Source organism: Carcharodon carcharias, chromosome 18, assembly GCF_017639515.1.
Source record: "Carcharodon carcharias isolate sCarCar2 chromosome 18, sCarCar2.pri, whole genome shotgun sequence".
Classification (NCBI taxonomy): domain Eukaryota; kingdom Metazoa; phylum Chordata; class Chondrichthyes; order Lamniformes; family Lamnidae; genus Carcharodon; species Carcharodon carcharias.
Window position 1 is genome coordinate 24,168,581 of NC_054484.1, and position 26,095 is coordinate 24,194,675.

Genomic DNA, 26,095 nt, shown 5'->3' on the forward strand with positions numbered 1-26,095 from the left:
GTGTGCGATATTCTGTCAAAGGCCTTCTCCTTATCCAGGCTGATGAGGCAGGTGTCCACACCCCTGTCCTGTACATAGGCAATCGTATCCCTGAGCAGCACGAGGCTGTCAGAGATCTTCCTGCCCGGCACAGTGCAGGTCTGGTCAGGGTGAATCACCAATTCCAGAGCGGATTTCCTTCACACTATCATCAGTGTTAAAGCCTTGAGAGATCACAGTGCTTCATTCTGGAATTCTCCTCTCAATCATCTCTCAGTCGCTTCTTCTCTCCTTACCTTTAAAACAGTTCCAAAGGCCTTTCTCTTTAATCGTGGCTTCAGCCACCTCCCCAAACCTCTCAATTCCTTCTCAGTGTCCATTTTTGCATTCCATTGAATGCCTCCTTCTAGGTTGTGTGCTTTCCACAAATACATTTACCTAGGTAATTATAATACCAAGCATGGAGATGTTATGAGCTATACCTGCTTGGCTTTCCTGCAGGTCGCTGCACATTTGAGTGGTACCAGTAATTTTAATCTGCCTGTTGCGATCAGTTTAGATTCTTAGCTGGGCCACTACAGTACAGCATTTCGCAGAGGGACAGGGTTTCATTCAGGTGAAGAACATTGATTCTGTGTTATTGTGATTAGAAGAAAATAAGAACAATTAATTATTTAGGTGGAATAACTTGACTTGATGATCTGGGGAGAATGGAGACAGGTGAGCTTTTTTACAGATTGCTGTAAATACACACTGACACACACTGTAGATACACTTTACACTTGTGCATATGTATGCTCTGTGCTAAGGTATTAAAATGAGAATAGTTAATAATCAATCACACTGACATGTATTCACGGACACCTAAGATGGGGGAATTGATGGGACTGGGGCCATTTGCATTCTTAGAATTAAATTAAAATGTATTTTTTCTCTCTGCCTATGTGCCTTTGTTTTGTAATGGTACAATGGCACCCCCTTCTGCTCAATTTGTAGCTTCACAGCTAAATAATGCAGCAGCTATTAGTGATTCTTCACTTCATATATAAAATTCTGAGTCTGGTTTGGCATTAAAAAAGCTTGTCCAATTGGTTTTGTTGCCTTTTCTATTCCTTCCTGTTTCATGGTCACTTAACTTCCCATATATTTTTTAATGAATTTGTTCATAGAAAGGGTACTGCAAATAAATTATTGCACATGTTGTACAGGATGTTGGAGAGTGCAATGGGTTAGACAATAGGCTCACCTCTGCATTCAATGCAGCATATTGCTTTCAAAAACATAAAATATAGGATCAGGAGTAGGTCATTCAGCCCATCGAGCCTGCACAGCCATTCAATGTGATCATGGATGATTTTCTATCTCAGCGCTATACTCTTCTCTCCCCAGATCCCATGAGTCCAGAAATCTATTTCCTCCTTGAATATATTCAGCGACTTGGCCTCCACAGCCTCTGTGGTAGAGAATTCCATAGGTTTGCATCCCTCTGAGTGAAGAAGTTTTTCCTCAGCTCAGTCCTAAATGGCCTGCCTCATATCCTGAGACTGTGACCCCTTGTTCTAGAACCCCCCCTCCCCTCCCCCCCTCCTGCAGGCAGAGGAAACCTCATGCCTGCACCCAGTCTGTCCATCCCTCTCAGAATTTTATGTTTCAATGAGATCCCTTCTCATCCTTCGAAACTCCACTGAATACAGGCCTAATCGAACCAATCTCTCCTCATACGACAATCCTGCCATCTCAGGAATCGGTCTAGTGAACCTTCGCTGTACTCCCTCTATGGCAAGTATATCCTTTCTTAGGTAAGGAGACCAAAACTGCACACAATACTCCAGGTGTGGTCTCACCAAGGCCCTGTACAGCTGCAATAAGACATTCTTGCTCCTGTACTCAAGTCCTTTCGCAATGAAGGCCAACATACCATTTGCCTTCTTAACTTCTTGCTGCAGCTGCATGCTTGCTTTCAGTGATTGATGTACAAGGACATCCAGGTCCCTTTGTACAGCAACATTTCCCAATCTATCATCATTTAAATAATACTCTGCCATTCTGTTTTTCCTACCAAAGTGGATAACTTCACACTTATCCGTGTTATACTGTATCTACCATGTATTTGCCCACTCACTCAATCTGTTTAAGTTGCTTTGAAACCTCTTAACACCCTCCTCATTGCTCACATTCCCACCAAGTTTCATGTCGTCAGCAAACTTGGAAATATTACATTTGGTTCTCTCATCCAAATCATTAATATATATTGTGAATAGCTGGGGCCCAAGCACTGATCCCTATGGTACCCCACTAACCACCGCCTGCTACTCCATTCCTATCTGCCAACCAATTCTCACTCCATGCCAATAAATTATCCCCAATCTCATGTGCTTTAATTTTACACACTAACCTCTTTTGCGGGACTTTGTCAAAAGCTTTCTGAAAATCCAAATATACCACATCCACTGGTTCTCCCTTATCTATTCTGCTAGTTACATCCTCAAAGAGCTCCAGTTGGTTTGTCAAATATGATTTTCCTTTCATAAATCCATGCTGACTTTATCTAATCCTGTTGATATTTTTTAAGTGTCCTGTTATCATGTCCTTTATGATAGATACTAGCATTTCCCCTACTACTGAGGTTAGGCTAACTGGTCTGTAATTTGCTGTTTTCTCTCTCCCTTTTTTAAATAGTGGGGTTACTTTTGCCATCCTCCAATCTGGCAGGACTGTTCCAGAATCTACAGAATTTTGGAAGATGATGACAACCAACACATCCACTATTTCCATGGCCACTTCCTTTAGTATCCTGGGATGTAGATTATCAGGCCCTGGGGATTTATTGGCTTTCAGTCCCATTAATTTCTCCAGCACTATTGTTTTAATAATACTAATTTCCTTAGTTCCCAAGTACTTCTGGGAAGTTATTTGTGCCTTCCTACATGAAAATAGAAGTAAAGTAGTTGCTTAATTGCACTGCCATTTCCTTGTTTGCTATTATAAATTCTCCTGTTTCAGACTGTAAGGGACCTACATCTGTCTTCAACATGGAGGAATACTGATTCAGCAACTGACCTGGCGCCATGAGACTTCAATGTGTCCAGAGTCAATGCTGAGGATTCCCAGGGCCACTCCCTCCCAATTATTTGCTGCCATTTCTAATGGGTCTGTCCAGGGATGGTGATGCAGGAGTCTTGAACATTTGCTGAAAGGCATGATTCTGAAAGTATGACTATGTCGGAAACTTGACTAGTCTGTAGAACAGTTCTCCCAGTTTTGCAACAAGTCTTCCCAAAGCACTTCACGTGCAATGAACTATTCTGAAATGCAGTGGCTTACTAAGTAGGCAAAGGAGGCAGCCAATGTGAACACAGTAAGAAGGTCACCAAACTCTTCTTCATATACTAGTAGATCTCTTTTGGCATTATTCATTGTGTCAAAGGATATAGTGATCGGGATACAGTGGAGCTAAAATGACACCTAGTGATTGAAGCCGACAAGTTCAGTGTCACAGGGGCCTGTTCAAAGAGGGGATTCTTATTTTAACTGGTTACATAAACATTTTAAATGTTCAATGTTAAAATAAAGAAAATGAACACAACACAATCTGTTACAAATAGATTATCAAGGGATCTCTAATAGAAACCACAAGAACAGGCAGACAGAGCCTTGATTTAATGTCTCATTAGGAAAGTGACATCTCAAATAGCTTGCCATTCCCTCATCGAAGCATTTGCCTAGATTATCTGGTCATGTCATAAGCTACGAATTTCTCGGGGTGGCAGAGGAGCGTGGTATCGCGTCTATAACCCCAAGATCTGAGGGAGCCAGACCTTCTGCTGATAATAATAAAAAGACCTCATTAACATTTCCTCCTTCATTTCCTGCCTGGCATACAGTCAGGTTGACAGGGACGGTCCCTAACAATTTGGAGAGTCTAGGGTTTCTGATTACAGCTTGGTGATGACAGCTGTGGTGGCTGAATAGCGTCCATCATCCCAAGGTAGTGAAGAGAGACCATGGTTCGCATAAAGGTTCTGATGAAATTTTACAAACCTCAAATGTGAACTCCGTTTCTCTCTCCACAGATACTGCCTGACCTGTTGTATTTTCTTTTCTTATTTCCCATTTCCCAGCCTCTGGAATGGATATAATTGCACTAGAAGCAGTTCAGAGACAGTTCACTGAACTGATTCCTGGGATGAAGGGTTTATCTTATGAGGAAAAGTTGGATACATTGGGCCTCTATCCATTGGAGTTTGAGAGAATGAGAGACGATCTTACTGAAACATATAAGATCCTGAGGGGAATTGACAGGTTGGATGCTGAGAGGATGTTTCCCCTTGTGGGAGAGACTAGAAATTTGGGGGGGGGGGGGGGGGGGGGGGGGGGGGGGGAGGGGAGGCACGACACAGTTTAAAAACAAGTGGTCTCCCATTTAAGACAGACGAGGAGAAATATTTCCCCTGAGGGTCATTGATCTGTAGAATTCTCTTCCCCAGAGAGCAGTTGAGGCTGGGTCATTAAATATTTTTAAGGCTGTGTTGGATAGATTCTTGATTGACGGGAGTTGAAGGGTGTAAGGGGGTAGACAGAAAAGTGGAGTTGAGTCCACAATCAGATCAGCCATGATTTTATCAAATGGCAGAGCAGGCTTGAGAGGACAAATGGCCTACACCTGCTATTAAATATGTTCATGTAACCTTCTCCCACCTATTATGGAGATTTAATATTGAGGCCCTAGAGTGGATTTGAACCCATAGCTTTCTGCCATAGAACCACACCAACTCTGGTTCTGCGATATATCTAACAGTAGCTCTGAAGCACAACAGAGTTTGGAATCTGAAGCCATTGACAGAATATTATGGAACAACATTGTTCTAAATTGTGTGAATACACCTAGACTACCTTTATGTCTTGGTGATGACATGTTGTTCTTTGAATGATCCCGCAGCATCCGATTAGCATAGATATTTTTAACTCCGAGCTGCCTTTCTTTTTCCTAAGAAATATGAAGAATTATTGTCAGAAATATGCACAGGACAATCACCCATATGAAAAGTCATCTAACAGGAAACTCCACACGCTGCATAGCAGAGAATGAGTTTTAATGAAGTTCAAAGAGTCTCTGGATAGCAGGATGTCTGTGTCTCTGATTTTCTGCAGAGTTCCTGACTTTAATTGAGCTATCATGGAAGGCAGTATGCGTAAGTGATAGAAGGTTGGCTTGCTCACAAGAGAGCTGGGGGTTTTGAGAGCAAGCCAATCTATTCTGTTTTCATTTAAATTGAGGGATAGCTGCAACTCCACACAAGCCAAGATCTAAGCATGGGCTGTCATCCTGCCCTACAGGTCTGAGGAGACTGTGGGAAAGGAATGTTTCATAAGAAACAAACCTTACTGTTTGAGTGAAGAGTGTGTTGGAAAAACATGAGCATTTATTATTGCAGTTTGGTTCAGAAACCTAAAAGAAAATCTACCTTGATTGACTTTTGCACTTGGGTTTTTCCCAAATGCCAAGTTTTGCCGGTTTCAAAAGTATGTTATAGTGGGCCAACCAAAGAATGGAATTGGTACTCATATGAAAAGTATCTCATAACTCCCGAAACACATACGACATCAGGAACTAGTTACCCTTTCACATCATTGCAGGTTAACGAGTCAGAACAGCCTCGAAGAATTGGGGTGACGAGATGTCACACTGGCACTTCAGATTGTCGTGCCTGAGACTACATGACTCCAAGCCAGACAGTAGAGATTTTAGTCAGTTAACTCCCACACAATGTTACAGGCCTGTGGGAACGCATTCAAATGGTTGGTGTAAACAGTGTGTGCTGCATTTGCTGATGTTGCAGAGCTGTCAAAAACTATTAGCTTCTATACCAATTGGCTGGGTTTTGTTTGTGAAGTTGACAGCAATTTTTACATGATGGTCTCTGGTGATAATGTAACTAATAACATTTAGTCCAGAGCAAGTCCTTATACTACAGTTAATCAGGAGCAAAATCCATCAGAACTGTCTGCTGTGGATTTGTCCAATATATATAAATGCATTAAGGATTTATTTTTTTCCTTGCACTGTGTAATGGCATGAAGGGAAAAAAAAAGAAATTTAATTCTTGTTAACAGGAGGACACAGATGAAAAGATGGAGATGAGAATGAAGAATGTTCTCTGTATGGAAATAGTCACCCCAATTATTCATTGTGTCAACTTGTTATGATACATACAGAATTTTCCAACCCCCCCAACTCACCCCTCCCTCCCTCCCTCCTCCCCCCCACCCCAAAGCAGTGGGTTTCCCTCCGGCAGGTCCAGCGAGCCATTGAAACCTCTATTCACATCGGTGGGACCAGAAGATCCCGCTGGTGTGAGGGGCTGGAAAATCCTGGCCATAGACTCGGAAAATGCCAGATTCAGCCCTTGGGCTGTCCTGAGTTGGTTCAGGAAATTCAGTATTGGCAACAGAATCCCATGGCATGAAGTGGAAAAAAACTGGCCAGAGTTTTTACTGCTGATTACCGTACGGTGCCTCTTGCTGAAACTTCCAGATGTGTGGACATTGAGTGATAGGGCTGGATTACAGTCCCATACCCCCATCACCTCTCACATATAGGCTGAATTTTACAGTCTGCCTCAATTCCTGCCCTGCACCCCAACACCCTAATCTAAAAAGCCCCGCTGTCAATGAAGAGAGGTGAGGCAGGACTTTCACCCCTCAGGAACAGCAAGTCCCACCTCCGAGAGCTTGCAGCCAATGAGAGGCCGGCAGCTCTCCAGTACCGGCAGCGCCACCAGAAGCTGTGACAACTGCCAGTACTGCAGCCAGGGAGACAGGAGATGTGTGGTGCTGGATCCAGCCCAGCAAGTGAGCCAGGGGTTTCCCTGGGTGCCATGCTGGCAAGCCCTGCTGAGCCTGAGGGACAAGAGGTGGGAGGAAAGGCCAAGGGGGAAAGGAAACTCGGGTGGGTGGGGGGTGGGGAGGGCACCTCGAGGGAGAGGAACCTGCTGGTGATTAAATTCTGCTGTTCCGGCTGCAGCAGGGTGAGGCCCTTAGGTAGGAACTAATTGCCCATTTAAGTGTCTCAATTGGCCCCTGGTGGACAGGCCGCCTGCTGGATCGCATATGCCTCCTCCCCCTTTCCCCACCACCACCCCCGTCTTCAAACCTGCCAATGGGGGAGCGTGAAATCGAGCCCATGAAGTATAACCACATAGGCAAGATTCCAGTAATCTGCTGATCCCCACGGGACTGTACCTCAGCTTGACATGAGAATAGTAGGTGGAAAATTGTTTTTGTAATCACACATGACCTGCATTGAGAGGAGAAAGTAGAATTACCTGTTTACTTTATAGGGCTGAGTTTATAAAATCACATTAATACCTGCTGGCCATAGTACACAGTAAAAACTTTGCAAGTATTCTCACCATGATTTTCCACGCATTAGTTTTAATAATGGAAAATTGTAGGGAGCACACCTGAGATTTCCTGATACATAGCCCTTGTGGGTGAGACTTGTCATGAGCATGCATTCTTAAAGTAGGACCTCTGTGTGTACTTAAGGGCAATTTACAGTTGTTGGCTCAGACTTTTACTGCCTGTATAAAGTGAGAAAAGATAACAGGGGACAAGCCAACACAGGCTTCTCCCTCCAGTGTCAACTTGGAAGACTCTCATGCCTTGGCTAGCTGCTTTACTGAATATAATTGATAGAGAGCTGGGAGCAAGTTGTTCAGAAAGGGAATGGTGCACAGTGTGAAGAGTCCCGAACAGCAGAAAAGTTACAGCACGCACAGTCACATCATTACAGCCTGGCAGTTTAGTCTGAGAATCCTAGTTAGTTATTATTCAAAGCACTCTTTCCTCGTAATTGCACCAGGAATGAATTGGAAACCCTGTTTACCCACACAAATGGGGACCTGGTACAGTTACAGGGCGGAGTGGGAATAAGCAGAAATTCCAGAACATGTTTTTTTTCCTTTCTGGGATAATCACTATGGCTGCATACAAATTTGTGCCAATGATGTGTTTTGCAGGATTCCTGACCTTGTACCAGGGTGAGGAGAGCAGAGTGCAGATGCTTCCTGAGCGAGAAGGTGGGATAAACAATCAGGAAGCTTCCCAGCACTCCTCTCAAGGAATGATGTCGGAGAAAATAACCAGTTTATATATGAAGTGCAAGAGAGTATTCAGTAACAAGCCTAATTCTAAATTTGCACCTAATATTTCAGTTGTCCCTTGGTGCCTCAGCAAAACTGCCCCATTGAAATCAGGAAGACCCAGGTTTGACCCCTGCATGTGCTGAGTTAGCTGATCACAGATTGGAGCAATGGTAGAGAGGGCCTACCAGATTGGGGATGGGAAGCTGACCAAAGCTCGTGCGCCTGTTTACCAATTAGAAACTCCTGTTTGGTGTGTACCTGCATGAACATTGAGGAGGGAACGAGATTTCGGCTGTGGTGGTATCATGATAAACAGCCTGCTAACAATCATTAGCAAGATTTGCAACATAAATAATGGTCATTTGGGCATGGAATCAGAAAGCAACTATATCGAGTGGAACTGTAACTGAGTAAAGAACCCTGAATAGTATCTACACTGCCTTTGGCAAGTCATTATTCCACTTACAACCGTTTTATTAGTTGTTCCTAGCTGATTGTCCCCCTTTAGTGCTTCATGAATGCTGAGGTCAGCTTTTGGAGCTTACTGCTGTCCCTCAGCGTCCATCAGCAACTAAACCTGGAGTCTTCCCGGTCTACGTAACTCGGAAGCTGATTCACCAAGGGACAAAAACTATGGAGACAACATTACCTGGGGCTGGAATGAAACTGAGATGTGACTTAATTTGTTCATTTCTGTTTCCCACACCTGTTCAAAAAGTTAAAAGCAAAAAACTGCGGATGCTGGAAAACCGAAACAAAAACAACAATACCTGGAAAAACTCAGCAGGTCTGACAGCATCTGCGGAGAGGAGCACGGTTAACCTTTCGAGTCCGTATGACTCTTCAACAGAACTGGTGAAGAGTCATACGGACTCAAAACATTAACTGTGTTCCTCTCCGCAGATGCTGTCAGACCTGCTGAGTTTTTCCAGGTATTTTTGTTTTGGTTTCTGTTCAAAAAGTGTTGTTTTAGTCCCAGAAGTATTTTAAATTATATTTGTAGCCTCATTTCCTCATCTCAAAACTCAGTTCTAATTGTTCAGTAATTACTTTGAGCATAGTTGACCAACATGCAAATACTTTAGTGAATGGATACTTTTCTCATTTAGTCAACTAAAACAACACTGCTGCCTCCTTATATCTCAGTATCAGTAATGACCTTTTAAATACTATACTGATAGGTCCCCTTAACCAAATGAAACATTGTTTGATGTGTACTCTTCTTAAGTAGCTTTGTTGATATGAATTCTTTGTTTCAATTCCAGCTATAATTCCACATTATAGTATGGTATGAAGAAAGTCTATGCTACACTGCAGTCCCACTCTCATTCCTGGTATTTTGGGTGAATCCAAAACAAACAGAGGTTTGTGAAAAGGGCCGGAGAAATTCCATAAACACTCCTTCTGTTATTGCCCCTGTGACTCCAGGCTTCAGTTGCACCCTTGCAATCGACAACTGGGCTGAGGCTGTTGAAGTACTTGAACCATATTTTTTCCCCAAAATCAGGAAGACTTTACATCAGGTTTAAGCGTAGGGAAATATCCCCAAAACATCGCCCATAAACAATGGTAGATTAGTCTAGGTGTATTCATACAAGTTAGAAAAATGTTGTTCCATAATATTGCCATGTTAAGACAGTGTGGAGATTGGCTACAATAGGCTCTATGGGCAGCTAGTTTACTTGGCACTGAAGCCCTGAAATTGCTCAAAGTTACCACCCTCAGGTGTAACTGTGGTGGGAGAGTGACTCAACCCCCGAGGGAACTGCAGGAACTAGTTACACAGCTTTACAGTGTTTCCAAGAGTTTCTGATTTAACTTGTAAGGGGTGAAACTTCCATCTGTCCTTAAAAGGCAAATGATGGACTGTGGGTGGGGTAGTGGGGCTCCATAAACAAAGAGTTTTAGCTGCTGCTTTCACAATGAGGATTTGAGATAATACTGGGGGCTTGTGCACCCAGCGACATGAAGCATAACTGTCTCCACAAGGGCATGTGTGGGCTCTGCTCAGGCCCAAGCCTGGCAAGCAATCTGGATCCCCAAGAGGTATCAATCAATGTGCCAAAATTCCCTTGCTCAGAACTTTAAGAAATGTACCTTTGTTTTTCTTTACATAAATGAACAGGGACAGGCAAGTTTATTCGCCCTTGGGCATGGAAGAGCAGCACATCCATTATCCCTTTTGTATATTGGTGCAGTTATGCGCACCCACCTACGCACATGTACAAACACACACACACATACACATACGTATACACACTTACATACACACACACACACACACTTACACACACACACAATCAGAAAGTCTTTCTACCCCCGTATCTAAAAGTACCTTCATTCAATAAGCACATAATATTGCTTTGTTACTGGTAGTTTACTGAGGGTTTTGATGGTTTAATATGAAGCAATTAACAAAACATTGTGAAACAGGGAAGACATTAGGTAACTTGATCTTAAATGACTTGAGGCTAAAATAATGACTAAAGTTTTCGATTGAACGGGATTCAGTCAAACACAAAAAAATCACATGGCTGACAAATTATGCTGCAACAGCAACAAGTACATGTTTACAAATGAAAAAGGACCACGTGGATCACCTTCAATGTTAAAGGCACTGCATAGTGTGATACTGAACCCCACAGAGCAGAAGTGCCAGGCTTTTATCTCTGGTTAATGCTGAGTTGCTCGATATCAGATAGCACAGTCTTCGAATACTAAAATTAGCTTCACTATCTCTAGGATGCAGGAAAGAATTGTAGTAGTTCCCGCTTCTAGCTGTGACCCAGTGGCCCTGCCATAAAATACATAGTGTGGATGTCAGTTGAGAACAGGGATTAGATTTACCTGTAATACTTCCCATGGATCAAACACCCTGGCCATAGTGCGGTCAGGACAGAACGTTTCAAAAAGGAGTATAACTTATTAGTGCTAACAACATGAAAATAAATTTAGTTGCGTTTTATTCTCCTAAAAATAGTTGACTTTTTGAGGGGGGTGCGGGGAATGGCAATAAAGAAATGGTGCCTCCACCCTGATTGCAAGCCTGCTAATTTTCAACTTGCTAGATGAGGCAGATGGAGACATTCACTCTGCAAGCCAATCCGTTTCTGTGATGCCACACTGAACAGAGACAGATAGTATTGACCTATCACTGTGCTTCTCTGTACACCTGACCCTGGGGAACATTAAGGCCTCAGAGAGGTGTGCTACGTAAATGCCCAAGAGAAACCCACCTTCAAAGACCTAACTTACTTTGTCTTCAAACTGGTTTTAATTTAAAAAAATACTTTTTCTTAAAAGTAGGATTGCACTCAAATAGTACACGACGTGACTTATGGGATTTCAACATCATGGGTTTAATGTTATTATAGTTCAGGAAGGTTATGGATTCCCATATATGCTGCTACTGAAAAGTCATTCTGAGTCATTTCTTGCTAATGTGTTCAGTTAACGTTATTTGTAATTTCAAGGATGCATTACTGAAGCCACCTCTGCATCACAGTGCTTGAAAAGAGAAGGATCAGAGTTCCTCCCGAACGTTTTCCAGTAATTCCTACTGGACGTTGGATGAGGTTTGGCTGTGATGCCCAACATAGAAATCACCCCACCAACACTCACTATCTAGGTACACTTGTGAAAAATAGTCACTTAGGCAAGGCATCGAAGGGTTGCTGGAAACTTCCTGAGTCAGTAAAGGGGGTGGGGGAGGCTGGGGTCAGGGGAGGGGGTTTTGGTGGGGGTGGAGGCAGGAATTGGTTTCTTTTTAGAAAAATGAAAGACACAAATTAATTAACTTTGCTTTCCACTGTACCAACATCAGGCCTCCTTTTTTTTTATAAACTTAATTTGTCTGGGATTGATATCCTAGATCTTCATTTACCTAAAATGTTTTTTCTGATTTAACATTATGTTTCACTTTTTCATTGTTGAAGTCTTAAACAAACCAATGGTGTTACAATGGGTCAGTTAAAGCAATACCGTCAGCATTTGGTTCAGAGTGCGTTGCTCCAATTCTAGCTTCTTTATCAGGTCAAGGGCCTCCTGTGTCTTTCTGTGTTCTGCAGCCAGCTGATGATTGAAACTTTTACCTTTTAATTCCAGAATTTTCTCCAGGTCCTAAAGACACAGTGAACAAAATAAGCACCTGCAGGAAAATCATGGGATAATTGCCATTGAAGACAACACTTTGTGTTCATACATCCCTTCCTTTCCTGAAGATGCAGACTCATCAAGTGGAATGATTCCACAGGCGCCAGCAACCCTTCGACACCATGGTCAATTGAGCTATCCATATGCACAGTTTAAATGTTGATTATTTTACCATGGGGGCATCTCAACCAAAGACCTCACAACTGACCCAAATCTATCTTCACCCAATGCCCACTTATCCACATTTTCCAGTAGCTATTAATACATAGCAATCAGGAGCTGGAAACTTTCCCAAGACGAAGTGATCAAACCAATTTTAGTGCCTTTATCGATGTCCCATCTGTGATCAGCCAACTCAGCACCAACCAGAAATTGAACCTGGATGTTTCTAATGGCACAATGTCTATTTTTGGTGCTGCCACATGACAAAGTAATGACTGTATGGCATGGCATGATTGACTAGAATGCATTGTCGCGGTTCAGAATGTGTAAGATAACTAAATCTCTTGGTATCAATGTTGCCTGTTTTCATTATTACTTGAAAACTCTCTTAGGAAAAAAATCCCTATGTAAACCTCGACAAAAATGTAAATAAAAAGCTCAGGAATCTGTATACATGGGAATATTCAGAACAACACCTGGTGATGACAAAAGATACAGGACTCTTTTAAGGTGAACAAGTTCTAACAAAAGATTCAGAAACATAGCTGATATATTTTAGTTGTAGTGGAGGAGGAGAAACAGGAAGAAGGGATTACATATTCAACACACTGAAATTGAATCATGCTTACAAATATTGGGGGGAGGGGGAGGGAGGAGGGTTGGTAGGGTTCATCTCCTAACTAAAATGTAAAATGTTCCTAATTTCCTTTTAGCATGCCTGAATAAATGTAGCTCTAAGAACATTCAAGAAGCTCGATACCATAAAGCACAAAACAGCCCGCTTGATTGGCACCCTGTCCACCACCTTAAACATTCACTCCCTCCATCACTGACACACTATGGCTGCACCATGTACCATCTACAAGATGCACGGCAGCAACTTGCCAAGGCTCCTTTAACAACACCCTTTAAACCTGTGACCTCTACTGCCTAGAAAGACAAGATAGCAAGAGCATGGGAACACCACAACTTGAAAGTCCATCTCCAATGCACACACAATCCTGACTTGTAACTATATAGCCATTTTTTCACTGTTACTGAGCTAAAATCTTGAAACTCCCCCCCTGACAGCACTGTGGGTGTACCTACACCGTATAGTCTGTAGTTGTTCAAGAAGGCAGCTCACCATCGCCTCCTCAAGGAGAATTGGGAATGGGCAATAAATTCTGGCCTTGTCAATGATGCTCACATTTCATCAAGAATTGAAAAAGAAAGCAGAGGCTTAAGATCCAACTCCACATCCCACAATCTGGAAGTTATGGAAAGCATTGTCCTCTCTAAAATGATTCTTGAAGGTATTAGGCAACAAATAATTTATTATTTAAGAATATAAAATAGCAGAGTAAAAGGGATTAAGCACTTTTTCACTAAAGCACTGTACTTTCACTTCAGGGAATCCATTACAAATTGATGAGATGAATGTCTCTAGGAGGCTATACAAACACTGAACAAAGTGCATTTGACAAATCTCAAACCTGTTGAGAGTCCACAACAAATAATCTGGTACCTAGTTGGTAACCTTGGAGGGGTGTACTTTATTGTGATCAACACCATTTCCAATAAGGGAATCCCATTTTGCATCCATACCTACTTTACTTTTATAATTAATGAATAATGAAAAATGTGTACACCAAAAGAGGCGCATTAGAACAGCTAGTGTGTAAATGGAAAAATTCACAGGAGTACAACTGAGTTGCTCTTATGAGGTTGGGGTGGAAGTGTGAGAGTAGACAGGAGCACCTTTACCATGCATGCAATGCATTCTATATAATAGCCTGGGAGTGTTTATTAAGGACAATTATTAAGGACAAAATAAAATTATAAAATATTCCAATCTATGTAACATTGTAATTGATGACCTTAAGAAGCACTAAAACTTACCACACTTTATTTTTTTCGTAAATGCTAATGAAATAAAGATGGTGAAAACTGATTACTTAATTATTGTTATGGGAAGGGTGATTTTCTGTTCCTTCAGCACACACAGCAATATTGGTGTTGATTTATTTGACAATTCGGTAGAGCCTGAGTTGTGTACAAATACATTGGGTGGAATTTTATCTGTACAGAACCACATGTTGCGGAGAGGCTGGTAGTGACCCATTTTCAGTTGAAGAGGGCTTTGCCACGGCTCTTTAATTCTGCCATATCTTCAGCATCCCATTTCTCGGTTTCCTGACAATCACAGAGTGTGGGCGAGATGACAATCCACACTTGTTTTTGAAAGGTTCTCTATTTAGAGAGGCCCCATCAGGGTTCAAAATGGCTGGAGGAAACCCTGATTGTGAGCGCTTGTGGTGGCAAATAAATGGAAGGAAGTTGTGGGAAAGTGCCCACTGGATTCACTGACTCTTCCCTGGTGATCATGCTGGAGGTGGTCAGAGCTGGACATGCTGCTTCCTGAGGATGAGAAAGTGGCCTGACACTCAGACTAAACAGATATGGCTGGAAGTTGCAGAGGCTGTGAGCAGTACCAGATATGCCTACAGTTTCCAGCGTGTGAGAAACCCAGTATGACCAAACTATATTTCAGACAACACAGTAAACTGATGTCTGTTTGCCTGCTCAGGTATATATGTCAGATCCAATGGTACTATTCAAAAAAAAGCAAGGGTGTTCCCTCAGTGTCCCGTCCAGCACCTCAACCAATACCAAGAACATTTCTTTGATTGCAGTTTGTAAGCTCTTTCTGTGGGTAAATTGGTTACTGTGTTTGCCTACAGAACTGACTGAACATCAGACATAACTTTGAAGCAGCTGAGATTATGAAAGGCACTACACAAATGCAAAGCACTCCTTTCTTAAGCGTAGGCAGCCTTTCCTATTATGGGACAGGCAAGCCCAATCCTGTCTTCGTTTGCCATCTGTACTATCAGTCTTTGTACAACATCGACTGAATAAAAATCAATAATGGGGAACCATAGAAAGATTGACTTTTACAAGCATAGAAAGAAGATATAAAGCTCACTGTGTCTGTGCCATCAGCACTTTTCCCCTTTCAATCCCAGGGAACTGAAAGCACAAGACACACTTTGGAGTTGTGCTGAAGAGGTGCCAGTGGCACAATACACATTCCAGCAACCCTGGTGGGTGGATAACTAGTAAGTTGCTGATTGACATTGGCATCATATCTGAAACCAGATGTTGGCTCAGTAATTCATGGAAAATGTGAACCATCAGATCTTTCTCCAGAGTGGATCTGGTGTAGTAGATCAGTGGACCCAAGGCCCAGTGTGTTGCTGTGCACTCTGTATATATTTGCATAAGTTTGTCCCAATGCCATTTTCAATTAACTATAATTACTGATTTTTGGTAATTGCTATTTATTATGGCTCTGCGATTTCAAAGGTTACACATTAAAATGAGCAAATGAAAATAAGATTATTCTGCTCAACTAAAATCAAAGCGATACATTCAATTGCTGCAACAAATTATGACTGTACAATTAAAGATTTTCAGGCTTTTAGAGGCGAGTTGTGTATATGAGGATTATTAAAACAAACTAAAGCTGCCAGCCATTATCCAGTGGTATGCAGTACTCAATGCATTTAGTGCCCCTTCAATTAGCACACTGGAGCTCAACCTGTGTCCAATTTCGCAGACCACGCTACTGAAACAATTCAGAGTATACATGCCCAGCTCTCCTGGGCTTTACAAATCAAGTGTTCAAAAACTTAACTCAGAGAAAGATAGCCTAGTGCTGGAAATGCACAGCTATTTCTGGACTCCTAGAGTAACACTGGCAGGAGTCGGCCAGAACAGCTGCAAACACCACCGGCACCCAGACATCCCAGGACCTGGCTGCAGCGTGACAGTTCCTGCGCAGTCTTGCAGGGAGTGGACCTCTCGCAAATTATTTTGACAGCAGTGTCTCTGCCAGCATCACAAAGCTCACATGCGGGGTGAGTGAAAAAGTTGCTCCTGCAGCATGAGTTTGGTGCCTGCAGCAGTTTAAAGGATGATCCAATAACAGGGCGTGCAGAAAGGTGGAGCTTTGTTGCTTGCTGACCTAATCTGACCAGGGCAAGGTGGGGGCAAGACAGTGCATTGTTTGCGCCCCCTCCGCCCACCATTCAATCAATCACACTCGCTGGCAGCCCATTTAAATGTTAAGCCCTCTCTGTAAGCAACAGCAACAACAAGAAACTTGTATTTATATAGTGCCTTTAACATACTAAAATATCCCAAAATGGCTCACGGGAGCATTATTGAACAAAATTTGACAGTGAGCCACATTAGGAGATATCATAACTGGTGATGAAAGACATGGTTGGAGAGATAGATTTTTAAGAAGAGTCTTAATGGAGGAGAGACAGAGGTAGAGGGGAAGATTGCTTTAGGGAGGGAATGCAGGGTTCAGGGCCTGGGCAGCTGAAGGTATGTCTGGTAATGGTGAAGCGATTAAAATCAGAGATGCACAAAAGACCAGAATTGGAAGACAGCAGAGATCTCGGAGGGTTGTGGGGCTGGAGGAGGTTACAGAGGCACAATGAAGCATGCTTACAAAAGGATTAAAAAACAAGGGTGAAAGTTTTAAAATTAAAGCTTTGCTGGACTGGGAGCCAATGTAGATCAGTGAGCACAGAGGTAATGGGTGAACAGGACTTTGTGAGAGTTAGGACATGAGCAGCAGAGATTTGGATGAGCTCTACTTTTTAAAGGGAAGAAGATGGGAGGCCAGCCAGCAGAGTGTTGGAATATTCAAGTTTAGAGATAACAAATGCAGGAGTTGGGATTTCAACAGCAAAAGGAGCAGGGGCATTTCTAAGATGCAAATGAGGGGCATGCCTGCTCACACTTTGGTAGGCACTTCCATGTCCGGAGAAATTACATGGGAACATCTGTAAGGGCACAGAAATTGGTGGCATCAATGTTTCAAGTCCCAACCCAATTTCAGCTCCTGCTCACTTGAATAACACTTGACAGCCAGCACTACATGGGGAGGGAGAGAGGGGGTTGTTGGGGTGGGGGAAAGATAGTACATTGTTCCTGTTCTGCCTAAATATCCAGAATTATCATTTTTATTTAGTTATTTTGCCATATCATTTGAACAGTGAAAGTGATGTGTTTACTATCTCTTCTCGATACCTTTCAAAATATCCCTGTGCTAAATTAATCCCATTCATTGTATACAATGATCAGCATTTATTTTAATCTATATGCAATACCTTATATTGTTAAGTGTTAAATTTCAGTTGTTGTTCATCTTCCTAAGTGCATAACCAAATTAATTTCTTTTGGGAATCTTTATTGTCATCCTCTATCTCTGCTACTGTCCCTATTTTAATGTCAATAATGAAAACTTGGTTTCATGTAGCTTCTTCAACATAGTTTCTCCAACAAGAGAGAATCTAACCATCTCCCTTGACATTCAATGACATTACCATTGTTGAATCCCCCAGCATCAATATTCTGAAGTTCACTATTAACCACACCAGCAACATAAATACTGTTGTTGTAAGAGCAGGTCAGATGCTGGATAATCTGCAACAAGTAACTCACCTCCTGTCTCCCCTATGCTCTTTCACTACCTATTATAAATTAGGACTGTGATGGAATACTCTCCACTTGCCTGGTTAAGTGCAGCTTCAACAACATTCATGAAGCTCAACACCATCCAGGGCAAGGTAGCCCGTTTGATTGGCAACCCATCCACTAACTTAAACATTCACTCCCTCTACCACTGGTGCTCAGTAGCATAAGTCTACACTCAACAAGATGCACTGCAGCAACTTACCAAAGCTCCTTTACAGCACCTTGCATACCTGTGACCTCTACTACATGGAAAAACAAGTGCAGCAGGAGAACAGGAACACCACCGCCTGCAAGCTCCCTTCCAAGACACACACCATCCTGACCTGGAAACATATTGTTGTTCCTTCACTGTCGCTTGATCAAATTCCTGGAATTCCCTCATTAGCAGCAATGTCGTTGTACCTACATCACAAGCATTGCAGCAATTCAAGAAGGCAGCTCACCATCAGCTTCTCAATGGCAATTATGGATGGGCAATAAATGCTGGCCAAGCCAACAATGCCCATATCCAGCAAACAAATAAAAAAACACAGGAAAATATATCACAAGGCACTTCAGGGAGATGGAAGAGAATAAAAAATAGATGCTGATCCAAAGGTGGTAATAAGAGGATGACCAAAAAAGAGAGTTTTAGTGGTGTGGGAATGTGGTGAGGCTGGGGTGGGTGAGGGTTGGTTGTCTTAAAGAAAGAGAAGGTGAAGAGCAGGAAGGTTTTAGGGAGGGAATTTCATAACCCATTGCCTAGGCAGCTGAAGATTAAGCCTTCAATGATGGGATGAACGGAGGCAGATACATAAAGGTCTATTTAAAGGAACAGAGATTTCAGGGGAAGTTACAGAGGTAGAGAGTGTCCGTGTCATAAAGGGATTTAAATGGAAGCATGAAATTGTTAAATTTGAGGATTGGGAGCCAATAGAGAGTCAGTGAGGACTGGGGTGGTTGGTATGTGGAATTGGTGTGGGAAAGGACAGTGTTTCTCAAACTGGGGTGCCTGGACCCCCGGGACTCCATGTAGACTTTCCAGTGGGCGGAGGGGGGTCCATAAATCACTGAGTGGGGCAAGTAGATAAGACAGGCACCAAGAACTACCTCAGCTAGTACAGAGATTGAACCCTCACTGTTAGTGTTATTGAGCATTGTGTGCTAACCAACCAAGCTAATCAGCCCTTATCCCAAAGACCTTGCTGGACTGATAATACTGCAGGAGCATGATTTTTGTGAAACTAATCTTGTCCCTCAGCTTGAAGGTCTGCTCTTCCATTTCCTAATCAGCTCAATTTCCCAGAGCCAGGCAGGACCAGTTACAATACTAGCTGCAGACAGTCAAATCCACCCCAATTTGCCCCTGGCTCCAGGCAATGAACTTGTAAAAGGGTTGGCTGAATTGATTAGTGCATTAGTATGTCATAAATGATCAGCTATCCTTTTTTACTAACAGGCAGCTTGATGTTCATTCTTGATCATGCACAATTTAGAATCATCAGAAAGCAACGCATGATTTTCTTTAAAATTTTTTTTTAAAAAGACAGGATTAAAATAATCAGGTTTTAAATTACAGCCAAAAAGGAACATAAGATCTAGTTGTAAATCATGTAATTCTAGCCAGGGGAGGGGGGTTGAGGGGGTGGGGGGGGGTGGTGGTGGTGGGCATGATCTAGTAAAGCAGTGCTCAAATGTGTGACAGCTGGCAGGAAGGAAGTGGCAGGAAGATACCCAGGTAATCCTGCAATTACCAAGGCTGGTGGTGGGCACCAAGTGAGTTCAGCCTGTTGAAAAGACATGAGCCTTCTAAATATTTAAGCACTACCACTGCTTAAACCCAAAGTTACAAATTCACCCAGTTATTATGGGTATTATATAGTATTATAATTTAGTTGGGGTTGGGGGTCCGTGGTTACTAACTCATTTTAAACCAAATCCATTTCAACCAAGGAAGCTTTAAAACCATCGGGATAAGTTCCGGGTAGCAGAGTTTTGGATGAACTGATGTTTATGGAGGGTGGGTGAAAGTCAGGCAGCAGAATCGAATTTGGCGTTCTCAAGGAATGGCGGAGGGTTTCAGCTGTGTTGGGCTGAGGTAGGCTAGAGGTGGGCATTGTTACAGGGTGGAAGTATTACGAAGAAGATATACATTTGATAGTTCAGCTTGCAGTCTATTAGGATACTAAGGTCAGCCGCGTTTGCTGACAATGACATTTCAGCCAGTGTAGAATTGTACTGACGACACAGTGAAGTGGGAGGTGTCATTAGACACCACTTATGACCAGGCACATTTTGTCACTTATTTATGTCTGCCAATCAATTATTATTAACAGCTCACCTGGATCCTTTGCTGATCGAGCTCAAGTTGTTTTGTGAGATTTGTTAGTTTCCAGGTCAGCTCGTCCCGTTCTCCCAAGTTCTTCTTGTCACAGAGCACTTTTAGCTTCACCAGAGAGTTCTTCGTTTTCCATAACTCTGACTCTGCCTCTTTCAGTTGCTTTGACACGTTCCGGTCTTGCTCCTTTGACTTTCGCAGCATTTCTTTCAACATTCGTACTTCACCCTCATGCCTGACTAATAGCTGGGGTAGGTTGTTCTGCTCATTCTCGAACATGACCAGTGCCTTCATGTGTCGGTACTGAAGCTGTCTGAGCAGTCTGTTCTCCAGCCTGGCGTTTTCTAGTTCCCTCTGAAGGTCACACACCTCATTCTTCAACTCTTTAGTTTTATGCAGTCTGGCTGACAATATGTGGCGAGTCACTGAATCAAAATCTTGCCCACCAGTGTTCATTTTGGTAAAGTTCTGTGACTTATTCTTAAATGTAGATTGGTTCAAATGTTGCAGCATTTTAACTGTTGGTTTAGTTTGTGCTGGGGAGGCAAAGAAAAGGTGAAACAAGGCCCTGTAATTATACTGAATGATACAAAACATAAATGTGCATCTACATTGAAGGCTATATTTACCACTGGGTTCATCTGCATACAGATATCAGTATATCAGTCTAACCATTAACCTGCTACTTATGGATCTGTACCTTCTAATTTTACAGTGGGAAAGAGGTTAAGGGAAAAGGAAAGCCAGGCTCAGGGCAAAGTACTCCCCAGTTGTAATATCAAAAGCAACATAGGGTTTGGCATCTGCTTTCTGAAAATAGATAAAATTGTTCTAGTTGTTTGTTTTCTGTTGCCATTTACATGTGTTGCCATGGGAACCATTGCTCCGGACCAGTCTGGACCCCAGTCCAGAATTCAAGCCAGAAAAAGCTGTCATTAGCTATTCCCTGCCAACTAAACCTTGTCCAAAATATCTGTTCCCATTTAAGTGAATGAAGCAACTCCAGGGCACATACAGGCCATTCCCTAAGGTCTCAGAAGCAAGGCATATGTGAGCGGACACTCAGAAAAGCACCACGCCAGGGAAATAAATAACCAAACTAAATATATCTCCTTTCAGGTCACAGCTGTACACTTTTCAGAAGGCACCATTAATGATCAAGAGCAGGAACTTTGCTGCTTGTTTTCCCTGCCCCTATCCTAGGGTTGCTGAGATTAATTGTAATGTCACAACTGGGGTTACCACATTATGATGAGAACTAGTATAATTAACAGAAGGAAAGCTAGCTGTAGATACATAGAAGGCTTAACCGAAATCTCAGTCATAAAATGGTTTAAATCAGACAATTGAAGTGCTGTCTAAAACACTGCAGAAGCCAGGAGCAGGTGCCGCTTGATGTAAAGGTCACGAGGGGGTGAGATGAGGTATAGTGTGGATGGGAGTGTTGGGAGGTCCCAATCACTGTGGAGAGATAGAGGTTGTCTGATCATGAACAGTGGGGAACAGGTTTGCTTGGTCGGTCCTCCAAAGGAAAACAGTAGCAATGCCTCACCTCCTTTCAGCTGGGAAACTCAATTGGCCAGCTTTAAAGCTCACATCTGAGGCACGCATTAAGGTGTTTAGAGCCCACAAACTGGGAGCAGGTTGGTCACCTTTCCCCCCTTCAGCCTCAGTTAATAGTGGAAGTGGGAGGGTTCGAGACAGGTTGGGTTGGTTCAGATTTCAGATCTTTTACATTTTTACATCCCACTGGACACAAACCTATTTGTTTTTTTTTGTGGGGGTGGGGTGAGGATATCACTCTTCTTTAAGTCTAGTTAATCCATTGCAGCTGAAAGTGGATATAGTCTATATCAAACTTGCACCTGATTGACTCAAATAGCATAAAACTACAGCAATTCACAGCTGAGCAATAGCGGCCCTAACAAGTAGCAAGCAGCAGCTTAAAAAGTGAGCAGTTAGCCTCAAATTAACCTTAGGATGTATTTAATAGGAATTTGTATTTAACTGACCTCAAGTCATGTCTGTTCATTGTAGTTTGACTTTGTGATTTTAAAGGGACAAGCTAGACAAACACAGCACACCTCAGCAGCAAAGCAGTATATAGTCTGTTACATAATAATATCTCCATTGTCTTTATAACAGCAGGTTCTCTGACTTACCATAAGTAATCTCACAGGAGAACCACCGACGTATAAGATAATAGTCATCCATGATATCTCTGAGTGGATTACAGCAGATTAAACTCCAATAACTTTGAAGTAATTACATCACAATTTTCATTTTTCAATGGTGATGTAATTGAGTATAAACTGCTTGGTCAATGCCTGATGTGAAATACACCACTGCAAAACAAAATAGAAAAACTCCCCCACCAGCTCCACAGTGTGTAGCTTATATTAGGTAATGAATGCGTAGGAGTGATTAATCGATAATTAATTGTTTCTTGAGGTTATGAACTAAACAAGCTTTGCTTCCAATGTATACGGCATTTTATCATTGTTTGGAGGTTGCTATTATGTTAATCACTCCACAGAACTCACTTTATATTATTTAGTAATTTTGCTCCCCCAACCTTTTCCTTAAGACACTGACTCACATTCTATACTGTTTCACTGCAACTGGAATCTCTCTAGTACCACAGAGAGCCATTCTTTCTGAGCTCTTTTCCTTTCCTGAAGGCCCTTACACCTACTGGGGTAAGATCCATGGGCACCAGAGGCCACCCGGTATTTCAACCAAATGATCAGCCTTCTTATGTGGGCATTGGCATACTATTTGCCAATGTTGCACATCACAGAGAGAGACCTGTTCTCATTTGTTGTTCACATCTATCCACTTTCCAGAAGGGGTCACTAGCGATCAATAGCACAGATTTGGTTGTTTTATTCATCCCTAGCCTAAAGTTGCTAAGATTAATTGTAATACCAAAACTGAAGTTACCACAGGGCACTAAGAACTGAAATAGTTAGCAGAAGGGAAGCTAGTTGTAGATAAATAAAATGCTTAACTTAAACTTTTAAAAGTAAGTCAATTTCAATCCTGTCTTTGCCAGAGGGGATCCAGTTATTGCTTAATGGCAAGTAATGAACAAAGAAACATTAAGGGATATGGCCTAATATCTGTACTGCAGAATTAGACAAAACTGGTTTCTACCATTTTTTAGACAAAGAGAATAGCACAAGGTGCTGTGGCTACATCATATCCTGTGACGAAATGTAGGTGTGTTGTAGAAGATGTATAAAGATTAGAGTATTATTGTGGCCTCTGGGTAGCTTGAATTAAAGGGACCAGAGGTCAATCTCAACACGTTTGGCATTCAGTCAACAGATTGTTTGCATGTATTTGGCACACATTAATCGTAGTAAGCAAACAAAGCGACATATCAAAATAAGAGGAGGTAGAGGCTAAAATTTGTATTTCTGAATAAGGTATTAAATTTGCTGAAACTAGATGATCAGAATTATCCTTAATGTATTTGTGTATATATATTCCTCCAGGGATCATTGGATTGTGAGTATGAATGAACTCACGATTTTGTCCTCCCACCACCAACCTCCCCCACGCCCCACTCCTCCCCATCGTTCCTAAACACACTTTCTTTCTGGAAAACTTGGGACAATGAAGCCCAGTACAGTGTCCATACCACTCCCAATTTCAATCAACTACAGTATCAACTGAGCAACTCAGATCAGACCCAGGATGTTTGGTCTATTTTGTCAGGGTGGAGGGGTACAAATTATATTTCTTACTAATTTCATGTAGAGTTGTACTAGCAGAGATAACTTTTCAATATGCACAGGTTGAGCATACTGCAACTGAATGTTTCCAACTGCCTTTTACACACTCTGTGTAAAGTATATATGTATACCACACAGTCTGTGGTATAGTGAATTATATGGATGGGACCAACTGGGTTATAAGTGTACAGGAACAGTCAACCACCTGTTAATTTTTTTCTGCCTCCCTCTCTGTTGCAAAATATTTGGCCTAGTTTGGCACCTCTTCCTGCTGATATAAGCCAAAGTCAGGAACTCACATTTGAGAAATCTCTAGTGTTGCCATTCCAATTTGCTAAGATGCCTAATCGGCATCTCCCATCACTGGTATGCTTCTTTTGATAGATCTTTGAGATGTTATTTCTAATTTCAGTAATCTTACAGCATTAATGTTATTTAATGAGTGGGGAATAGTAATTTACCTCTTTTCTGATTGCTTTGGTTATTGCTTTTCTTAATACTTTCTTTCTTTATTGCTTGGTATTTGCTTCTGACACTCTCTTCTTTGAATGACGCTGGAATACTGCTGTGATCTTCGAAATCCTCAGAGTACTCCGTGCATGCACTGTTTCTTTGACACTTGTTACTTTTGGTGCTGTTCTTTATCTTGTTACTGGAAATGCTGCTGCTTGAAGTTGAGTCTTCCCCGTGTCTTCTTGGGGAATAATCTGAAAAACTGTCTTGCAAACTCTTTTCACTGGCCATGATCAGGAATATAACTTCTTTGCATCTTTGTGTTCACATTGGGCCATTGATTGCTGTCAAATCTTCTATAATGAGTGTTGTTCTGAAAGGTATAGTATCATGTGCAGCTTCTGCAGGGATAAAAAGATAAACTGCAAATGTTGGAGATCTGAAATAAAAGTAGAAAATCCTAGAGAGACACAGCAGGTTGGTCAGAATCAGAAAGAGAAAACAAATCAGACTATCTTTCGCAAAATGTTGATTCACCATTCTCTGTTGCATAGTTTAGCATTTTCAGTTTTTATTCGTATGGCGCACTTATTTTATTTATTCATTTGTATTTCCATAGAATCATACAATTATACATCACAGAGGATGTTGTTCGACTCATCGTGCCTATATTAGCTCTTTATTCCAAATGCTCTAATTTTGTTAACAAGTTTATTATGTAGTATAGTACAGTTATTCCTGTCTCTCTTCTTCTCCCTGAGTCCCACACAGGACTTGGTTATAAGCACAGATAGACACAGATAGACAAGGAGCCTTAGCTCAAGTCTTCAATAATGCTGTTATGTGACCGGCTTCTAAAATGTATGTGAGACCTGGGATGATTATCTGACTCACCTTTCTTGTGGTGACAAGCTTATCCTCAATTTAATTCCTTCTCATAATAATATAGCCAAGACTCATGACCAAGCCTTCGATACCAGCCCCATCCCACCATTCTGTACTGCAGAATATTATTGTTCCAAGGCGCGAGTCGTTGTACCACTCTGACATTGCCTGCTTTTTTCCCAACGATTTACTTTTAATCCTAATTATTCTTTCCGTTTTTTGGACATCATTCCATTTCCTAAATTCGATGATCTTGTTCACAAGCCTCTGCCAATTTCATTAAAAGGGGCAAAGAAGGGATTATTACCCTCTGATTTTTGTTCTGTTTAGTATTAATAAGGTGCTTTCCTCTCATGATGTAAGAGGAATTCAGCGTGTAAGGAATCATTAGTGTATTGTTATGATCTCAGTAAAGACAGTAAGTTTTTTTTGGGAAATCTAAAAACCCAGGTATTTACAAAAAGAATGAAACCACAAGGTTCAGAGTTTAAAACAAAAGAATGGAATTCTACACAATACTAATTCTAATTCTACACAAAAATGAAATAACAAGAATACTAATAATTTCACTCTATCTTAACTAGTCAGTTACATTAAAGATATTAAAAGTGCAATGAACACAGTTTATTTAAATTCTAAACCAAACTTCTTGACTCATATTTCCTTCTACACCCATTTAACATGTGCTCCCACAAAACTCAAATCAGATACTTATCAGAAATTGA

The 26,095-nt window shown here is 41.8% G+C and overlaps 1 protein-coding gene across 1 annotated transcript in view; it reads right to left on the reverse strand.

The window, feature by feature from the left end:
* The window catches only part of LOC121290416 (lebercilin-like protein), a 62,029-nt gene that overhangs the window by 31,493 nt on the left and 4,441 nt on the right, over positions 1-26,095 (reverse strand). The window contains exons 2-5 of the mRNA XM_041210856.1: positions 24,494-24,886; positions 20,296-20,828; positions 12,108-12,245; positions 4,873-4,966 (exon numbers count right to left, since the gene is read on the reverse strand). Of these exons, the coding sequence (XP_041066790.1) occupies positions 4,873-4,966; positions 12,108-12,245; positions 20,296-20,828; positions 24,494-24,776 (1,048 nt within the window). The 5' untranslated portion in view covers positions 24,777-24,886. The remainder of the gene's footprint in view (positions 1-4,872; positions 4,967-12,107; positions 12,246-20,295; positions 20,829-24,493; positions 24,887-26,095) is intronic.